Source organism: Poecilia reticulata, linkage group LG22 (genome assembly GCF_000633615.1).
Source record: "Poecilia reticulata strain Guanapo linkage group LG22, Guppy_female_1.0+MT, whole genome shotgun sequence".
NCBI classification, from domain to species: Eukaryota; Metazoa; Chordata; class Actinopteri; order Cyprinodontiformes; family Poeciliidae; genus Poecilia; species Poecilia reticulata.
The window spans coordinates 1,683,640-1,702,165 of NC_024352.1; the positions used below are offsets into that span (position 1 = coordinate 1,683,640).

At 40.1% G+C, this 18,526-nt stretch overlaps 1 protein-coding gene across 6 annotated transcripts in view; it reads left to right on the forward strand.

The window, feature by feature from the left end:
* The window catches only part of akap6 (A kinase (PRKA) anchor protein 6), a 241,143-nt gene that overhangs the window by 205,275 nt on the left and 17,342 nt on the right, over positions 1 to 18,526 (forward strand). For all 6 annotated transcript variants that reach the window (XM_017302463.1, XM_017302464.1, XM_017302461.1 and 3 more), the window contains 2 exons: positions 16,482 to 16,565; positions 16,844 to 16,996. In XM_017302463.1, the coding sequence (XP_017157952.1) occupies positions 16,482 to 16,565; positions 16,844 to 16,996 (237 nt within the window). The remainder of the gene's footprint in view (positions 1 to 16,481; positions 16,566 to 16,843; positions 16,997 to 18,526) is intronic.

Here is an 18,526-nt window from a genome sequence, read left to right on the forward strand (position 1 = left end):
TCAGCTCAGCTCAGCTCAGCTCAGTTCAGACACAGTCAGCTCTCAACAGGATCACAAGTCAAGGCCCAGGACCAACAGAAGGGGATCTGGCATCTCCAGCTTGCTGCTTCTTATAGGGTGGCTGACCAGCCCCAATACACTTCACCTGCAGCAATCAGGTAGAACTGAAACAGAAAACACAGCTCTCAGAAAGAGAGCCCCTAGAGGCCAGTGACCGTAACACTCACCTAAAAACATTGTAAAAAATCATGTTGTGTCACTTAAAGTCTAATATAGCAAAATAATTTGCTGCTCTTTCTTTGCCTAAACACCCAGTTTGGACCTGCAATGAATTATGGGATATGGTGGACCGTGAAGGATACACCAGACCCATCCTTCAACTCTGRGAAAAAGACTCATTTGAAGGCCACAATTGGAGGAGTCTTCGTATTCGGACAGGCCTTGTTTGAATTCACTCTATGACGTAAACGGTCTACAAATCCTGAATTCGGACACGACCAAAAGTTTGTATAAAGTGAGGTTTTGACTACGGCACCTAGAATGTTTTTGCTGTCAATTGTGAACATTTCATCTTTAGGGTCCAATGCAGGCCGTTTCTGTACATTTTTGCTGCTGACACTAAGAGAATAACTCCTCCTACTAGTCTGGAGRACAGTTTCTGCTTTGGCTGATTTCCTCTCAAAAAAAGTGAAATAAGTTAAAAACTGGCGGTTATGGTTTAACAATAAGGCAAAGTCACTTCAAGTGAAGTAAAACTCTGGTCTCCAATACATAAACTACACTGTCGAGTAAAAATAATCACAGTTTTTGGACTGTCTCATGTCTTGGCACTTTATAACCACAAACGTCATCAGAGTTACAAGGATTTTATATGATAAAATATAACTTACATGTAACTTTGAAAGGGAAATAAATATTTTAAATCTTTTGCAAGTAAAAATCTACAAAGTGCGGTGTGCAGAGTGTATTCAGACCACTTGGAATTGTTTCTCCTTTTTTACATCTCACATGTTTATTAGAGAACATTAATAAACAAACTGTGTCTAAAGGACCAAGGAACACAGCAGACAGATCAGAACGTTATCCAGATGTTTAAAGCAGGATTAGGTCACACTGTAAAAAAAGTCACTGTAGAATTTACAGTAACTTACTGGCAGCAGGGTTGCCAGCCAGTTACTGTAATTTTTACTGTAAAAAAGTTATAGTACCGCTGTAAATTTTCACACATGATCCAGTTGTCCAATCACATCCCATGTACTTTCTATACACATTTTTCAGATCACAGTAAAGAGCTGTATTTTCAATACCCAGCCACCTTACTGTATTTTCAGGATGTAGTTTTTACAGCCATTTGTTACAGTGTACTGAACATATCTCAAGCTTTGAATGTTTAATGGATCATCAGTCCATGAAAACTGAACTTTCTCAAAGAAAATGCTCTGCAGCAGGAAATGCAGAAGGTGGTCCTACCCAGGGTGACACTGCACTAACCAGCCCCTCATACTGGGATGGATTTCTACTGTATACTGGTAATCTGATTTGGACTTGGTTCTTACTGTGGAAGCAACAGTGTGTATGTTGGGTTTGCTGCTAAACTGTTGCCATAGACACCAGTGGATTCTACCACATTCGTTATATAATAAAAAAGCAGCCCAACCCCACTATATCTGACTGCAGACTAATAGAAGGTGATAGTGATGGTCTAATGTTGATACCTGCTACACAATGAGGATTAATGATCCTCCGACTCCCTGCCAAGAGCGCAGCCTGCTACATATAGAAGAGTCTTTTGATGATTCCTGCCTTTGTGGTTTAGTTTGCAGCTCAGTCTTATGTGTGAGTGTGTGTCTGGTGAGTGTGCTTGTTGGTGTTTTGAAGTAGCGTTTTCTCGTTAAGAGTTGCTCGTTAGGGGTTGAAGGCGAGCAAAAAGGTAAGACATCGCCACAGTAACTGTATCAACAAACAGATCAGACTTTCATCTTCGTCTGCTCAGGAGGAGAGAAAAAACACGGAGTTCTTTTATCAGCTAAGGAGTGACCAGATACACACACACACACCCACACACGCATGCACACATTCACACAAGACAAAAAATAAATAGTCCAAAAAGGCCTCAGCAAAATGTGGATAGAGAGAAGAAAAAAATAACTCACTCTAAATTAACAGTAAGATGAGAAGGAGGGTGATAATTAACATGTCATCTCAAAGACTGTTGATAATTCATCTGTTGGGAAACAGAAGGAATTTTAGTTTTTATTGTTTTGTTATCTTTGAATGTGGTCAGATAATGACGAAAACAAGTGAGCAAGTGAGCACTCACAACACATTCCACACAAACATTCTTAGACTTTATCAGTTATGATCTGCAAAAAAGGAAAAATCTCCATGTATAAATAGTGATGTATTTTTTTATTTAAAATATTTAGTTATGTATATTGCCTTAGATACTCTTTCTTTGCAGGCACCTATAACTTACCTAATATCTCTTCTTATCAGCCATTTAGCCTCTAATTAACACAGCATTTTACCCTGTAACATTTTTGTTGAAGGCTTGGTCAAAGTGATTTTATTCATGATTTCACACAAATGTAGAATTTAAAGGGTTGAATTCCCAACTTTATATTTATATGTTATTGGATATTGGAGGGAAAAGCCGTTTTCTWCCGTGTTGACCCAGTGACATTGTTCTTACAACTTTTCAGTCAAAGTTTCCTCATCCTGAAACTAAACCATATTCACATAAAATTTAAAAAGGAGACCAATTATTAAAACAATAACCCTACACCATGATGTAGAGAGCTTTAAAGACCTCAGACATTATGCTGTTTTTTATTACGGCAATCCATTAAACAAAGCATTAAAAAGATTTAGACTGTGGCATGAATTATGATAGATAAGAGAGGAACTGAAAAATCTTCAAATTCCTAAACAGTAAAGAAAGGTAGACGGCGTTAGAAAAAACAAAGGTGAAAATGAAAAAATACTTTCAGCAGCCAGGAAAAAAGACACAGAAGGAAATCCTAGCAAGAAGGCAGATATGTGAGAAAAACAAATCAAAAGGCCTGCAAGGAAAGATAGAACTGCAGGAAGAAAGGTAAAATGAGGCAAATTGAAGGTATATGAAAAGATAAATGCACAGAGAAATCCTAAAAGAGGTAGTAACTTGATAAACATCCTTTAAGCAGCTGCAGTGTATTCATTTGGCTCCATTAGTTAGAACTATAAATGCCTTTGCTCCCAGAGACTTTATATATTCCCAATTTATTTACCACTGCAGAATATTTTAAGAGCAAAGCTTTCACCCCTAAAATGTTGCAGCTTGTCAAGCAGCAAAAGAACTTTAGATAACATAGAACAATCATTAAGGCCTGGTGATGTCACCAATAATTCATCCTAGCTTCACAGAAAGGCTGGATAGATTTGATTATGCCAAACTAAAGTTTCCTTTAATAAAACATTGGATTGTTTCTGTTTGTTTCTGTAAATGAAGTTCATCCACTGTCAGCATTATGGAAACATAATTCTGAGACTGTCAAGATCTTTGAGCAACTTCTTTTGCTGCAAAAATGCCATTCATGTATTTGCATTTCATTTTAATATTACTGTGCAGAATCAGATGCTCTCCATCTTGTCAGACTGATGCTGAGCTATCTTGCTACGAAAAATTAGCAAAGATTTTAGTCTCCTTGGATGTTTTGACACCCAGTAGTCTGGTAGATTTGGTTTGATTTGGAACCACAATTACAACATTTGCTACATTTTCAGTTGGTGTGGTTCTTTCACACTGTGTCAAACTAACCAAACCCTTTGAAAACCTGCCCATCTCCTTGCCTGTGTACCTCCTCAGCAGTTCTTTGTGCAGTGCAGCAAGAACTGCTGAAGTAAACACGACGACACACAGCGCAACTTCCTTCTTCACAAAAAGGAAACAAGAATAGACTAGCGTCAGATTTTAGCGGTTGTAGGATTTGTCTTTTGTCGTTGGTCAAAGCCATTTCTTCCACTAGCACTATTTGTTATTTTTGTATTTACCCAGAATGCAATGTGGTCAGCTCCATCAAAAAGCTGACCACAGCTGCAGTGTTTCTCTCTTCTTTATWACTGTTCGTGTTTCAGTGAGATGAGCTGCTAGCAGCGCTGCTAGTTCATGGTCATTCTGCTGCTAAACTTACTGCATGTCTGCCTGGTGCTGCTCCTGATTGAACTCATAATTAAACTCCTCCTTACTGAGGAGCTCTCTGACAGCATATCCACAATCCGCAGCTAAACTAAATGATGTTTGGAGTTTCCAGTGATATAAAGCAAGAGCCAATCAACGAATGCAGTCAGCAGTCAATCAAATGACTTCGGTGCCATACCCTGCTCTGTGCTGCTAGTATTACCACTGAAGTAGGTATGAAAATCTGAGAACAGCCGGGCRGAACTGCACAGGATCTGCTAATGGAAAATGAATCTGGCCGGGCGGACTGGGATCAGGGGTCCAAAAGTCTTTTTTTGTATTAAACTTATGTGTTGTAAATATTGTAAAATATGTTTTACTTCTGATGCTACTACCCCTCTCAACCAGTACTTCATTTATGTAGCTTCTTCAACCTACTGGGATTTGGTGCATGTGGAGAACAGATATTCTCACATGCCATATTGTGTGGTGTGGAACAAACTATTCATTTCTGCAATCTTCCTAACCCTGTAAACATTATTTCCATCCTGCCAGAGGATTTAAACGGGTATATTTCTGTATTTTGGTCATGCAGCCTAATCTCATGTGAAAGGGGATCCAGAATTGAAACTACTCACCTATAATTTGTAAGGTTGTTGTTTCAATTCCAGCTTTTGTTGCAGCGTCAATGAAACTGCCTGGTTACATGCTTATTTTTGCCACATGTTAAAGAAGCAACTTTAACATGGAGCAGATGTGGGCTGCAGGACTCAGGCTTGATATCTGTCTTTAGGGATGAAACCTTGAACAAATCTTTGCAGGAGAACATGGCCATACTCTGTTAACGTCTGCTTTTACATTGATCCAAACGCACAGCTTGAAGAGCTGCAGTTATAGTAGAGAAATATATTTAAAAAAGGACAAGAAAACTTCTGAAAGGATGGTGGAGGATAGAGAATGACGGCATGAGACGAGAAGAGGAGGTCCAAATGGGGACGATGAAGACATGTAGACAGCAGAACCTTTAGGCTATATCAGCAGCAGCAGAGGGAATATGTGTGGGAAGAAATTGTCGACAGGAATTCATTAGGCTCGTTGTGTGATAACGAGTGCTTGTGGTTTTAATTGACTTAATCAACAAATAGAATTAATCAGAGATTTCTAATTAATGGTAATTGATTGAAATTTCCACTGGGTCACGAAGCAGGCGGCAAAATTCTCTTCTCTCTTTCATCATATCTCTTTATATCTTTCTCACCTCCATTTTTGTCCTTGTCTTCTTTACTTCTCATCGTTTCTATTGCTTTTCTTTCTCTAAGAATGTTAGTATTGTAATACTTAATTTTTCTGTCGTATTTTTGTTGTTATTTTCTTGTGCGACCTTTCCTTCTTGGATGTTTGTCATTTGTCATGTTTTCATTTTTAATCTGTGAATATCAAACTGTTTCTTTACACTGTGAGACTGTTTAGTTGTGTTCCCTTAGTTAGTACTGAATGATAAATGTAGTGCTTATTTAATCCCAAAGCACCTTTTTACAGAGAAGCCATTTTGTCTCTCAAAGCCTCCACTTAGAATACTTCAGTTTCAGCATTAGGGAAAGATGGGTTAGATTGAATTGATAAATAATAATCTGAATATTCCATGCTGCTGAATTAAGCTGTAGTTACCTTTTGTAGTTGCAACTAATTTTCAACTTTGCAAGTTGCAAATTAGTTCCAAATGACGGTTGATGTGTAGACTTTGATGGCTTTTTAATTAAACATATCAACTTCTGTATCTTTTTTGTGCCGATTTTTTTGCACTATCTACACAATGTTTCATTTGCGTTTTAATTCCTTGGTGATTAAATTCTTAAAAAGAAAACACAGTTTATTGCTTTTTGCCAGTCAAATGTATGTTTTGGTGATTATGATGTGAGCTGTAGCTCACATCATAAATTTATAGGAAAATTTTGAAGGTTGTCTTAAGTCCAAAGTTAGTGAAACATCCCCCTGGGGCTCCATACGAGTCACTGAGTAATACCTGGCTCAGAGTCAAGAGCAAGTTGCAAATTAGTTGCAAATGACGGTTGATGTGTAGACTTTGATCGCACTGCTACTCAGTCTGACTAATTCACAGAAGAAAGAGTGTTGGGCTGCTCAGATGTAGGCCAGGTGAGTCTAAATAGACTTCCTACAGATCCAGATCAGTTAGAAATCCCGTTGGATGGAGAGCTGGTTAGGAGTTAACTTCTGACTGGGGAGTCAGCTTGGAGGGATGGGGAGGGTTTAACACTTCAGATAACAAAATTGTAGATTCTTGTTTATGTTCCTGCAGTCTCTCAGCCCTCTGTGGCCCTCATAGAATGTGCTAATAGACTCTCCTTTTATCCATTCAGTGATCACCCTCCGTGTACTCCTCTGTTTCATTCAGTTCTTGATACTAATCCAGTTACATGGTTGCTTTAGCTCCTTGTTTTTTTTTGGGGGGGGAGGGGTTGTTGTAGTTTGTCTTGTTTGTGATTTTTGTTTGTGGCTCTGGCCTCTTGGTTTAGTAAAGTTTACTCCTTCATTATATGTCTGTCTTAGTCACCCTGGTTCACGGCCTGCCTCCCCCCTGTGGTTGGTAAATTATAAAATGTTCAATGACAGCATGGGAACCAGTTGAAATTGATCATGTTAGACTTTTTTCCTGTGCAGTATCTTTAAATGTCAGAAAATTGTGTTAGTACAAATTCCAGGGAATTCATGATCCACTGATATCTGCTTCAAATATTGCAGCTTTTTTGATTCCAACTAATTTCTTTATTTTTCCATCAGATTCATAAATCAGTTCACACCAAACACACACAGGGGCCATGTCACTCACCAAGACCAGAAGCAAATATTTTTATCAGGTTACAGTTGTTCTCTCTTCAACAACACAATAAAAGAGATGCAAAAGTGATAGAGAAAACCTTTTTATCATGATCTGAGTTAACTGTCCTGCATCCCTGCTGATTTTTTTTTTCATTTCCTTCTTTTTTCTTTGTCTTGCAACATAACATTAACATGTAATAATTTCTCCCCAAATGTTCCATATGGCTTTTTAACTAAACATATCAACTCCTGTATCTTTTTTGTGCCGATTTTTTTTGCACTATCTACACAATGTTTCATTTGCGTTTTAATTCCTTGGTGATTAAATTCTTAAAAAGAAAACACTGTTTATTGCTTTTCACCAGTCAAATGTATGTTTTATTAATTTGCAAGTTTCTGCATAGCAGGCGTTGTAAAACATCTATGTAGAACTGTTACTGTAGTTTTTTTTTTCCACCAGAACAAGTTGTTTTTGTTTCATGTTGCTATGCTATGCTTGTGGCCTTATATCTTTACAGTTGAGTGTTTTGTTCTCAGTTTGTCCTTCTTCTCTTTTTCACTTTTCTTCTTTCCAGTTCTATCCAATACTGACATTACACCTGCTTTGTCAATCTCCACTTCCTTGGTTTTGCTTTTCCACTTTCCTTTCCTCTTTTCATCCAGCCAGCCCTCTCTTCACAGCTGGTTTCAGTAATTAGATTATTGTGATGAGGAGGTGGAGGGGCTTAAGAGGATTTTGTTTTTAGGAGACAGATTTAAGTGAGAGATATAGAAGTGGCAGAGGCTGTGGAGGGTAGAAGGTGGAATCAGGAAAGGAGTGAGCCTTTGTTTAGTCTTTTCCTGAGATGCTCTCTTTTCCTGGTGGAAGTTAATAAGTGATAAACAGATTGAAAGAAGAAGAGAAAGAAAGTAAATGATGAAATAAACACAACTTAATATGCTGGTCTTGGAAGCCACCAAAACATGCCAGGAAAGGCCTGTATGTATAGCAACAAGTAAGACCTGACAGTCATGTTTTGGAATTGTAGGGGAAGCCGGGGTAACCAGAGAGAACACATACATGCACAGGGAGAACATGCTAACTCAATTCAAAAAGACCCCAGGCTGGGACTTGAACCAATGACCTTCTTGCTGCAAGGCAGCAGAGCTGCCAACTGCCACTGTGCAGCCATATTTAATCATTTAAATATTTCCCAATGTCATCACCATCTACTTTCATCAGCAAAATATAGCATGACCATGTTTACATGTATTTTTCCAGTATATTCAACCACCACTATCTATGTTACTACATTATAAATTAAGCACCATAAAAACTGTATTCCAGGATCTAAGTGTCTTTGTGTTTGTCACTGTAGTTTTCTGACATATTTTTGGATTGTTGGTGTTATTCAGTTTTGTCAACTTGCAGCACTCCATACTCGGCTTACATTTTGTTTTGTGAAGTTTAGTTCATTCTTGTGTCCTGGTATGCGCTGACCAGTCTACATGATTGAAAACTTGTTTTAGTTTTTAACTTCTGGTTCAGTATGATACTCTGGTGTCATTTTTAGATCCCCTTCTGTTTATTTCTGCAAGAGCCATTTCCTACAGTCCTCTGTTCAGATCCCCACTCAGCTGTCATGTGGGACTCCATAGCATTTCCATTCCAATCAGTTTATGTACACATTGCCAATTCACAAAAAAACTCATCTAAAAGCACTGTTAAAAAAACAAACAAAAACAAAGTAATTTTAAGCCAGTTTGCACATACATCACAACCAATCCTACTTATCAAACTATGCAACAGGTTCTATTTATTATTGAAATTAGTTTAAAAATATTTCTATCTAATGAAATGCAGCAGCAAGTTGTCTTACTGTCACTCATTGTATTGCTAGTGTCTATTTCCAGCAATCATTGAGCTGCAGGTCAGATGCACCCTGGATAGGTCACCAGTCCATCACATGGTACAGACAAACATGCACACACACTCACACTGAAGGACAAATTAGACGGAACAATTAGCCTAATATGTTTTTGGACTGTTGGAGGAATCTTACGTCAGGCTTCAATGTAAATTGAATTAGTCATGGTGTTGTAATGGCCCAGTCAAAGTTAAAACTTTTACTTAATTGAAATGTTTCAGGAAACCAAAAAGAACTGTGCACAAATAAATTCCTGTAGGACTCAATAAAATGAATCATCCCCATGAAGAAGTGCAGATGAGTGATCAGGTCATAAAGACGTGATCTTTATGACCTGATCACTCATCACTCAAAGTGCTGGACATAGCTTTTCAAAAATACGACATTTGCTTTTAGGCTTTGTTTGCATTAAATAAAAGGTGACATGATGTAACGAGTCTTATTTATAATCTAAAGCTGTATTGATCTGATTTTAAAACCTGGTGACTAGCTCAGCATTTTACCACTGTAGAAAGTTAATTTTCAGTTCATGGAGATTAACTGATCCTCGACTGCAGAAGCTGGCTCTTGGGACGTGGAACGTCACCTCTCTGGTGGGGAAGGAACCGGAGCTAGTGTGCGAGGCTTAGAGGTTCTGGCTAGAAATAGTCGGCCTCACCTCGACACATGGCTCTGGTTCTGGATCCAGTCTCCTTGAGAGGGGCTGGACGTACTTCCACTCTGGTGAGAGGTGCCGGGCTGGAGTGGGCATACTTGTTGCCCCCCATCTGGGCGCCTGTACGTTTGGGTTCACCCCTGTGAACGAGAGGGTAGCCTCCCTCCGCCTACGGGTGGGGGGACGGGTTCTGACTGTTGTTTGTGCTTACGGGCCAAACGGCAGTTCAGATTACCCACCCTTCTTGGAGTCCTTAGAGGGGGTACTGGAGAGTGCCCCTCCTGGGGTCTCCCTTGTTCTACTGGGGGACTTCAACGCTCACGTGGGCAATGACAGCGAGACCTGGAGAGGCGTGGTTGGGAGGAACGGCCCACCGGATCTGAACTCGAGTGGTGTTGTGTTGTTAGACTTCTGTGCTCGTCACGGATTGTCCATCACGAACACCATGTTCAGGCATAAGGGTGTCCATCTGTGCACTTGGCACCAGGACACCCTAGGCCGCAGTTCAATGATTGACTTTGTCATCGTCTCATCGGATTTGCGGCCGTATGTCTTGGACACTCGGGTGAAGAGAAGTGCGGAGCTGTCCACTGACCACTACCTGGTGGTGAGTTGGCTCCGGTGGTGGGGGAGGAAGCCGGTCAGACCTGACAGGCCCAAACGTGTAGTGAGGGTCTGCTGGGAACGTCTGCCGGAGTCCCCTGTGAGACGGAGCTTCAACTCTCATCTCCGGCAGAACTTTGAGCACGTCCCGGGGCAGGTGGAGGACATTGAGTCTGAGTGGACCATGTTCCGTACCTCCATTGCCGAGGCGGCCTATCAGAGCTGCGGCCGCAAGGTTGTTGGTGCCTGTCGTGGCGGCAACCCTCGAACCCGTTGGTGGACACGTTCGGTGAGGGATGCTGTCAAGCTGAAGAAGGAGTCCTATCGGGCCTTTTTGGCCTGTGGGACTCCAGAAGCAGCTGATGGGTACCGCCGGGCGAAACGGCATGCGGCTCAGGTTGTCGCTGAGGCAAAAACTCGGGCGTGGGAGGAGTTTGGAGAGGCCATGGAGACAGACTTCCGTATGGCTTCGAGGCGATTCTGGTCCACCATCCGGYGTCTCAGGAGGGGGAAGCAGTGCAGCACCAGCACTGTTTATAGTGGGGATGGTGTGCTGCTGACCTCAACTCGGGACGTTGTGGGCCGGTGGGCGGAATACTTCGAAGACCTCCTCAATCCCACCAACATGCCTTCTGTTGAGGAAGCTGAGCCTGGGGACTGTGGGTTGGGCTCTCCAATCTCTGGGGACGAGGTCGCCAAGGTGGCCAAAAAGCTCCTCGGTGGCAGGGCTCCGGGGGTGGATGAGATCCGCCCDGAGTTCCTTAAGGCTCTGGATGTTGCAGGGTTGTGTTGGCTCAAGTGACTCTGCAATATCGCATGGAAACGGGGGCAGTTCCCCTGGATTAGCAGACTGGGGTGGTGGTCCCCCTGTTTAAAAAGGGGGACCGGAGGGTGTGCTCCAATTACAGGGGGGTCACACTCTTAAGCCTCCCTGGTAAGGTCTATTCAGGGGTCCTGGAGAGGAGGGTCCGTCGGATAGTCGAGCCTCGGATTCAGGAAGAGCAGTGTGGTTTTCGTCCTGGTCGTAGAACACTGGACCAGCTCTACACCCTCAGCAGGATCCTCGAGAGTTCTGGGAGTTCGCCCAACGAGTCTACATGTGTTTTGTGGACTTGGAGAAGGCRTTCGACCGTGTCCCTCGGGAGGGGTGTACTCCGGGAGTATGGGGTACTGGGCCCTTTGATACGGGCTGTCAGATCCCTGTATGACCGGTGTCAGAGTCTGGTCCGCATTGCCGGCAGTAAGTCGGGTCCGTTTCCGGTGAGAGTTGGACTCCGCCAAGGCTGCCCTTTGTCACCGATTCTGTTCATTACTTTTATGGACAGAATTTCTAGGCGCAGCTGAGGTGTTGAGGAGATCCGTTTTGGTTCTGCCTCAAGTGGAGGAGTTTAAGTATCTGGGGATCTTGTTCACGAATGACGGAAGAAGGGAGCGGGAGATCAATAGGCGGATTGGGGCAGCGTCTGCTGTGAAGCTGGTGTTGTACTGGTCCGTCGTGGTGAAGAGAGAGCTGAGCTGAGAGCTGAGGGATTCCTCCGGAGGAGCTGGAAGAAGTGGCTGAAGCTGCTGCCCCCGCGACCCGACCCCGGATAAGCGGAAGAAAATGGATGGATGGATGGATGGATGGATGGATGGATGGATGGAGATTAACTTTAATATTCAAGCCATCTTGTTTTAGTTTCAGCATGAACAATCGAATTTCTCATCAAAAAGTTGTTGCAACTGTAATCTAGCTAAATATAGTGTGTGTCTGTCGTCCCTCTGTGTGCCTGCAGCAGTCGTCTGATTCAGTGCAAGTCTCACTCAGTCATTTTGTTGTTTAAAGCTATCTCCTTCAACTTAATACATATCTCCTGTTTGGAATAAATTTATTTGCCATCTCACAAACACACCCTCAAACACACACCGGGCTTGTCCTCTTGATCCCGTCTGCAGTATTCTGCATCCCCATCTCCTGTTTAGACAAGCAACCAAGCCACAAATATGCTAAACTAAAGAAAATGAGGAAGAGGAGAGGAAAGAGAGAAGTAGTGTTGAGTGTGTGTGAGAAAGCTGCAGAGTAAGAGTGTGTGCACTGAAGACAGGGACAGAAAAGAGAATCCCATTTCATTGTAATAGTGTTTAATATTTATTGGAAAATGTAAGGAAAATGTAAAGGAAGTGCTTTTCAGTGAGCGGGCAGGATTAGCATAAATAGTTTGGGGCTTGGATGTGTTTGGTCCCACTGCTCAGGAGTAAGGCTGTCCCCTCGTTTCTCTGGAACACACAGAAATATATGCATATGTTTGCACACACACACACACACACACACACATCTACTCATGCTTGTGCACATACCTGTATGAACAAACATGCAAACACACACACACACACACACACCCCTACACACGCACGCACACACACACACACACCCCACACACACACACAGACTGACCTTTGAGAATGAAAACTCATCAGCATATAGTAATTTATAATAGGCTCTGCCAATCCTTCTTTCTTTCTTCTTTTTGCATTTATTAAGCAGTGGCAGGGTGGGAGAGTTTGGTGGATATTTTCACTTCTTTTACATGTTATTGCTGACCACAGATCTTTGTGTTGAATTTAAACTTGCATTAACAAAATATTATGAGTTATACTACCACAAATTCACTTCCAACTTTTCTGAATGACTGATAAAAGAATTAATTTGGCTCATGCTTGGACAGAGCAGTTTTATATTGTAACAGAGACGCTTGTATGATCATATTTTGCTGTAGTGAATACTAATTAAGGACTACATGACTGGTTAACTCCAAAAAGGCTCCGATATCATCAGTTTATTATTTAAAATGGAAAATAGCCTTTTTTGGATTAGCAACAAAAGTTGGTATTCAACCATAATGCCTTTGCACTGTTATGACCCGTCTAAGGGCGTCCAGATCATAATCTGAAGGATCCATCCTCTTCAGATCTTAAGCAGCCAACAGAGAGAAAGCTTAACATTTTATAATTTCATTTATTTTAAAAAGATGTATTTTTGAATGAGATGTTACAACAAGTGGAATATATGACTTCAGAGCAAGCTATAGTGCCGAACCCAACAAACAAAAGGAAACAATCTGAATATTAACCAAAACTTACATACTTGAAAGTAAATAAACCAAATGACAAAAACTTAACTCCYTAATTAATTAATTAATTAAGTTATTTGTAATTAATATTAAATAGGTATTTTATTGTTTGAACTTTTAAAATTTTTTTGGAAAATAAACATTTAGTAAAGAGGCAATAATTTTCTCAAATGCATTTATTTCAAAATATGCACCATAATTACAAAACATATTACAATGTGGAATAATGTGCATGTTTCACATCTATCTTTCATTCAGATATTGTTATCAAATGGTCTAACATATCAGCTGTGCAATACAAAATGCAGTATACTTAATACATTTTTCTTCAATACCATATGCATGAAATTGTTCAAAGTACAAGGTGGAGAAAGTAAAGCATGCAGTTCATGTAATATCTTTTAACAGGTAGATTGCCAGATATGTATAATACATAACAAACCAACCTTATATTCATATCCATCATTTTTTACCCAGTTTATGTTTCTGTTGATAAGAGACAGTTCCTCTCTGCACTCCACCAGAGATGTCCACTCACTAACAGATTGTCTTCAGGTTGTTGGGCTGTTTGTGACGTTTGGCCGGAGACACCAACATTCTCCTCTACTGCATCAGACAGTCTTCAGTCTCTGAGTAGGACAGTCAGTGTCGGTCTCTGGATCATAACAAACAAAAAACATAACAATGAGGAATGGAGCGAAGGAATACATTTTTACTGCAACTCTAACAACAAGAACAAGCCTCAATTACAGAAATGTAGAGTTTCAGAGATATTAACACTTACATAATCATTTTTGGAGCTTGAATCTTCGAAGAATCCATGGAGGGTTCGGGAGGGGGAGATTAGGGTGACGACTGGAGATTCATCCTCAACCAGACTGGATCTAATATATACTAAAAGGCAATGAAATTATTAAAACGTTTTGCAGCATTAAAATATGTTGTCAAACATATATAAGAAGACACAGCAGCGGGAATAATGCTCTCAACGTGAAAAGGGCCTTTCCATTTTTTCAAAAGAAAAAAATGTATCAGAAAGGTTGATAAATCTGACCAATATGCATGTAAAGGTTCAACATCATGAAAAAACATACTCCAGATTATTACGAATCTGTTCAAATTAGCCAATAATTTGATTAAATGTTCACTAGCTCGATTTTTTCCAACACTTATACTCCGCTAACATTCGGCATGCTAARCTAAATATGCTAACACCGAGCCGTGTGGCGAACGTGACGTCTATCATACAGGTTGAGCTCAACTCAAAATAATAGTTATAAACCATCTCAGAAAAAAATGACTTACCAAGTGCAGTAAATAACTCAGACAGGTGGAAAGTAAATAGTCCTGAAATGACTTGGCTTCTGTCGCTTCACTTAGGTGGGAATCTGTGATTCTGGTGTGGAGTCAGTGAAATAACTCCTTCAGTGTTAGAGCCGCTGGTGGAGTTTAGAGTTAAGAAGTCAAGAGTTATTGATTCTATTTTAGCGCCTCTAGATTTGATACGGAAACACTTTGTTTTAACACTGGATTTTAACTACTAGTAATATACACCCCAGAGTTACATAAACAGAATGTGACTCTATTAGAGTAAAATTAACTCTGCTTTTGCATGAAGTCTACCAACACCAAAACATTTAACACTTTTGAATTTGCTGTGTACAAAGGAAGTTCATTTGAACTGCTTAAATGTGGGATTTCATTCTCTTACTTATGATCCAGTCCTGTCGTCTTTAGTCGGGGATTGAAACTTGGTTAGCCCAATAAATAAAGAGGTTTGCTTTTGGTCTCAGCTCTTTTGTCAGTTCAACAGACTGGAGCAATGCATGCACTACTGCAGACATCTGTCCTCTCTTCATCCAGCCATCACTCTTGAGTAACACTTCTAGATACTTCAACACCTCCAGTGGAGGCAGAGACCTCTAACCCAGAGGCATCAATCTCCCTTTTTCAGCTTGAGAACCATGGCCTCAGATGGAAAGAAGCTGATTCTCATCCCAGCTGCAAACCACTCCAGACCTGGCTGGAGGTCATGGAATGAAGAGGCCAAAAGAGCCACATCATCCACCAAAACCACAGTTAGAATGCTGAAGTTCCCAAACCAGGCATCCTCTTCTCAAAAACACCTTGATACCCAACACATGAGCAAAGCGCTCATAGACCAGACCAGCTCAGTACTTTCTCTCATCTTGGATCCTGAGTCTGATGTAAAATCAAATAACAATAAGTGGATATTTGTAGGAGCAAAGATATGCATTCACAGCTTTACCTGCTCAGAACTGACATTAACTCCACTCATTAGAGTTAGCAATTAATCTTATGAATGTATTTATCATGGAATTTAACATGTTTTTAGTGTGTTTAATTGACATGTGGACACTATACCAATGTCACAACTCTGGAAAACATTTTGCTTCACCCCCAATACAAAGAAAATTAATTGGTTTGTTTTGTAAAATGTTCATTCATTTATCTAGATAAATGAATAACCTGAAGGATCCATCCTCAGGTTATTTATTTTCTAGATAAATGAATGAACTGTAGAATCATTGTAATAACTTAGATACACTACAAAGAACAGCCAAATACAGAAAGGTTTTCTTATCGTTTAACACCGTAATGTCTGAATTTATTTCCAATCATATAAAAACTGTTTGATGAAAAGTTGACTGCAGAAATTTATGGGAATAAATCAAATTTCCAGTGTTAATATTTGGATTATTTTATTGCCGCTGCCCCTGCTCAAACAGGGGCTGATTTAACAAACAATTCATTCTCATCATTGAATTGTTTAAAATGCACAGATGTACTGCAAAATAACTTTACTGCACTCCAAGCTGCTAACACAATAATTTAACATTAATTGTCATTGCGTAACAGTTTATGGAATCATATAATCAATTTATGTATTCATAATCTAAATATGTGTTGCACCTTGAAGTACAAGATTTATTTCTACAATTGTACCTAAATCATGAAAGATGGTACTAATGTCTGTTTTGCTAATTATGAAATATTTGTGACTTTGAACCTTTGCGATGGCACAGAATTAACCAAATACAGGGAATTACATAAGAATTACATACGCAATTTCTTTGTTTGACAATGATTCATTTGAAATATTTTTTGTTCTGACATATTTGAAATCTGCAGAACTTCTCAGACTTGACATCCATCCTGTCTTCCTTCATCTGCCTGTCTGTCTACAGTCCCTGTGTTCAGAGATCGGAAGCCGGCGCCGAGGAGTCGCTTCAGTTCTGAAACTGTGTCAGAAGCTGCTGCAGCAGAGCCAGGTGAGTGAAGGAAAACACGATTAAAAACCTCTCACTTGAAAAAAGTCACAACATAGATACTTGTCAAGAATAGAAGAATGTGAAACAATTCCAGTGACATAAACTTGTTTTAACAAATTATCATTCACATTTAGTTTTCAAAATAATTTCGAAGTTTTGAAATCGCAAATATGAACTCATCTCTTTGTGAATAGAGGAGTTGTAATCTTGTTAGTTCAGTAAATTCCTTTCCTGAGAAGCATCTTTTTTTTTTTTTATCTCCGTTCATCCTTCCACAGTCAGGCCTGATGGCTGAAGTGGGCCCAGACGCGGAGCAGCACCGGGAGGCCCTGCAGCTGCTGTCAATCAACCTGGAGAGGAGGTGGGAGGCGATAGTGATGCAGGCGCTGCAGTGGCAGAACAGACTGAAGAGAGAGCTGGGAGAGCAGCAGGTTGGACTGCCCGCACATTTCCACTATACAGCCGTCATTTCACACTGCAGGGAGCCAGCTGACACAGTTCCGCTCAGTGAGCATCACACTGTTTGATTTGCCACTAAAGTGTCTTTTAAAAGACATATGGTGTTATGACTGAACTTATATCCCCTTAATTGTGGCGCAATCTTCATAAATAAGTGATCCTGGTTTATAAACCAAACCTACCTACAGGAACACAAGTGAATGAACATGCTAATCTGTGCAAAGCAGTGATATACATGAAGAGACATTTTAAAAAAGCTTGAATCTACTCTGATTAAACCAGCTGGGTTTTGGTCTTTTAGTTTGTTTCCTTTGCTCAAATGCTATTAGACACTGAGGTTTCTTTCCTCTCCTTGTATATGCACACAGAAAAACCTATAGCAACAGATAAATCACAAAGGCCAGACACTCTGACCTTGGTGCCTGGCTGGAGAGTAATTTCACTCCTACTGGAGGTTGGAGAGGAATAAAAAGAGGGCAAGAGGGGGAGGAAAACTTGGGCAGTAAGAACTAAAGAGCTTTATGTGTGGTTCAGCTTATAAATAAGCACTTTCTTTGCTGAATGACAAAACGACTGTCCTTCTCGTTTTTGTGTGTTTGTTCATGATTGTGTGGGAACAAACTGTACACTTACAACTATTACAACTGGCTTATAAAAGTCTCTGATCTACAAAAGTCTTTTTATGTCAGAATATGCTAAATGTATTTCCCAGACTAGACCAGGGATTCCTGGACTAGTCATTATGTTTTCTACCATCAAACGCTGCTGTTACACACAGTAGCCTTTTAAACAGGATCCTGTTTATGGCATGAAAGAAATAAAAAAAAATTAAAGAACTTTCATGAATTTCACACTGATTTTATCTGATCAAAGCAGCACTCTCTGTAGACAGTTATATTCAAAAACCAAGTTTAAGAAGCAGATCCTAAATTGAATGGGGTCTACCTCAGAAACAGGCAGTGAAAAAGCAGATGAACCAGGTTTCTCCCTGACTGTATCTTTTTGTACTAACTGCAGTGTGCTTTGGGGGGAATTTATGTTGTGTTTTACAATCACTTTTGTGTAGTTTACAAAACAACATTTTTCATTCCTGTGGTTTTTCATGTTTTGTACTGTAGAGTGACTGGAACAGACAACTTTGCCTCATCTTTGTCTGACAGATGACCTGATTAAAACTGTAATGAGTCATTCTTATTCATTCATTGTTTTTGCACTTTTTCCGACATTTTATCCTCTGATGTTCTATTGGATTAAAATATGTGATAACAATTTAACTACGCAAACTGCAGTATTAATCTGTTTGAACAACCTGATGTTCTGATGTTACCAGCAGAACATGTCAGAGAAAATAAATGTTGTTTTTAAAATGAGCCCACCTTCAAATAACACTTTATTTGAAGGGGGGTGAATAAGACTGACATGACACTTTCATAAACATGACATAACACCTGACATGAACATGAATAAACCTTCATGAATATTTATGACTGTTGTCATAAAGC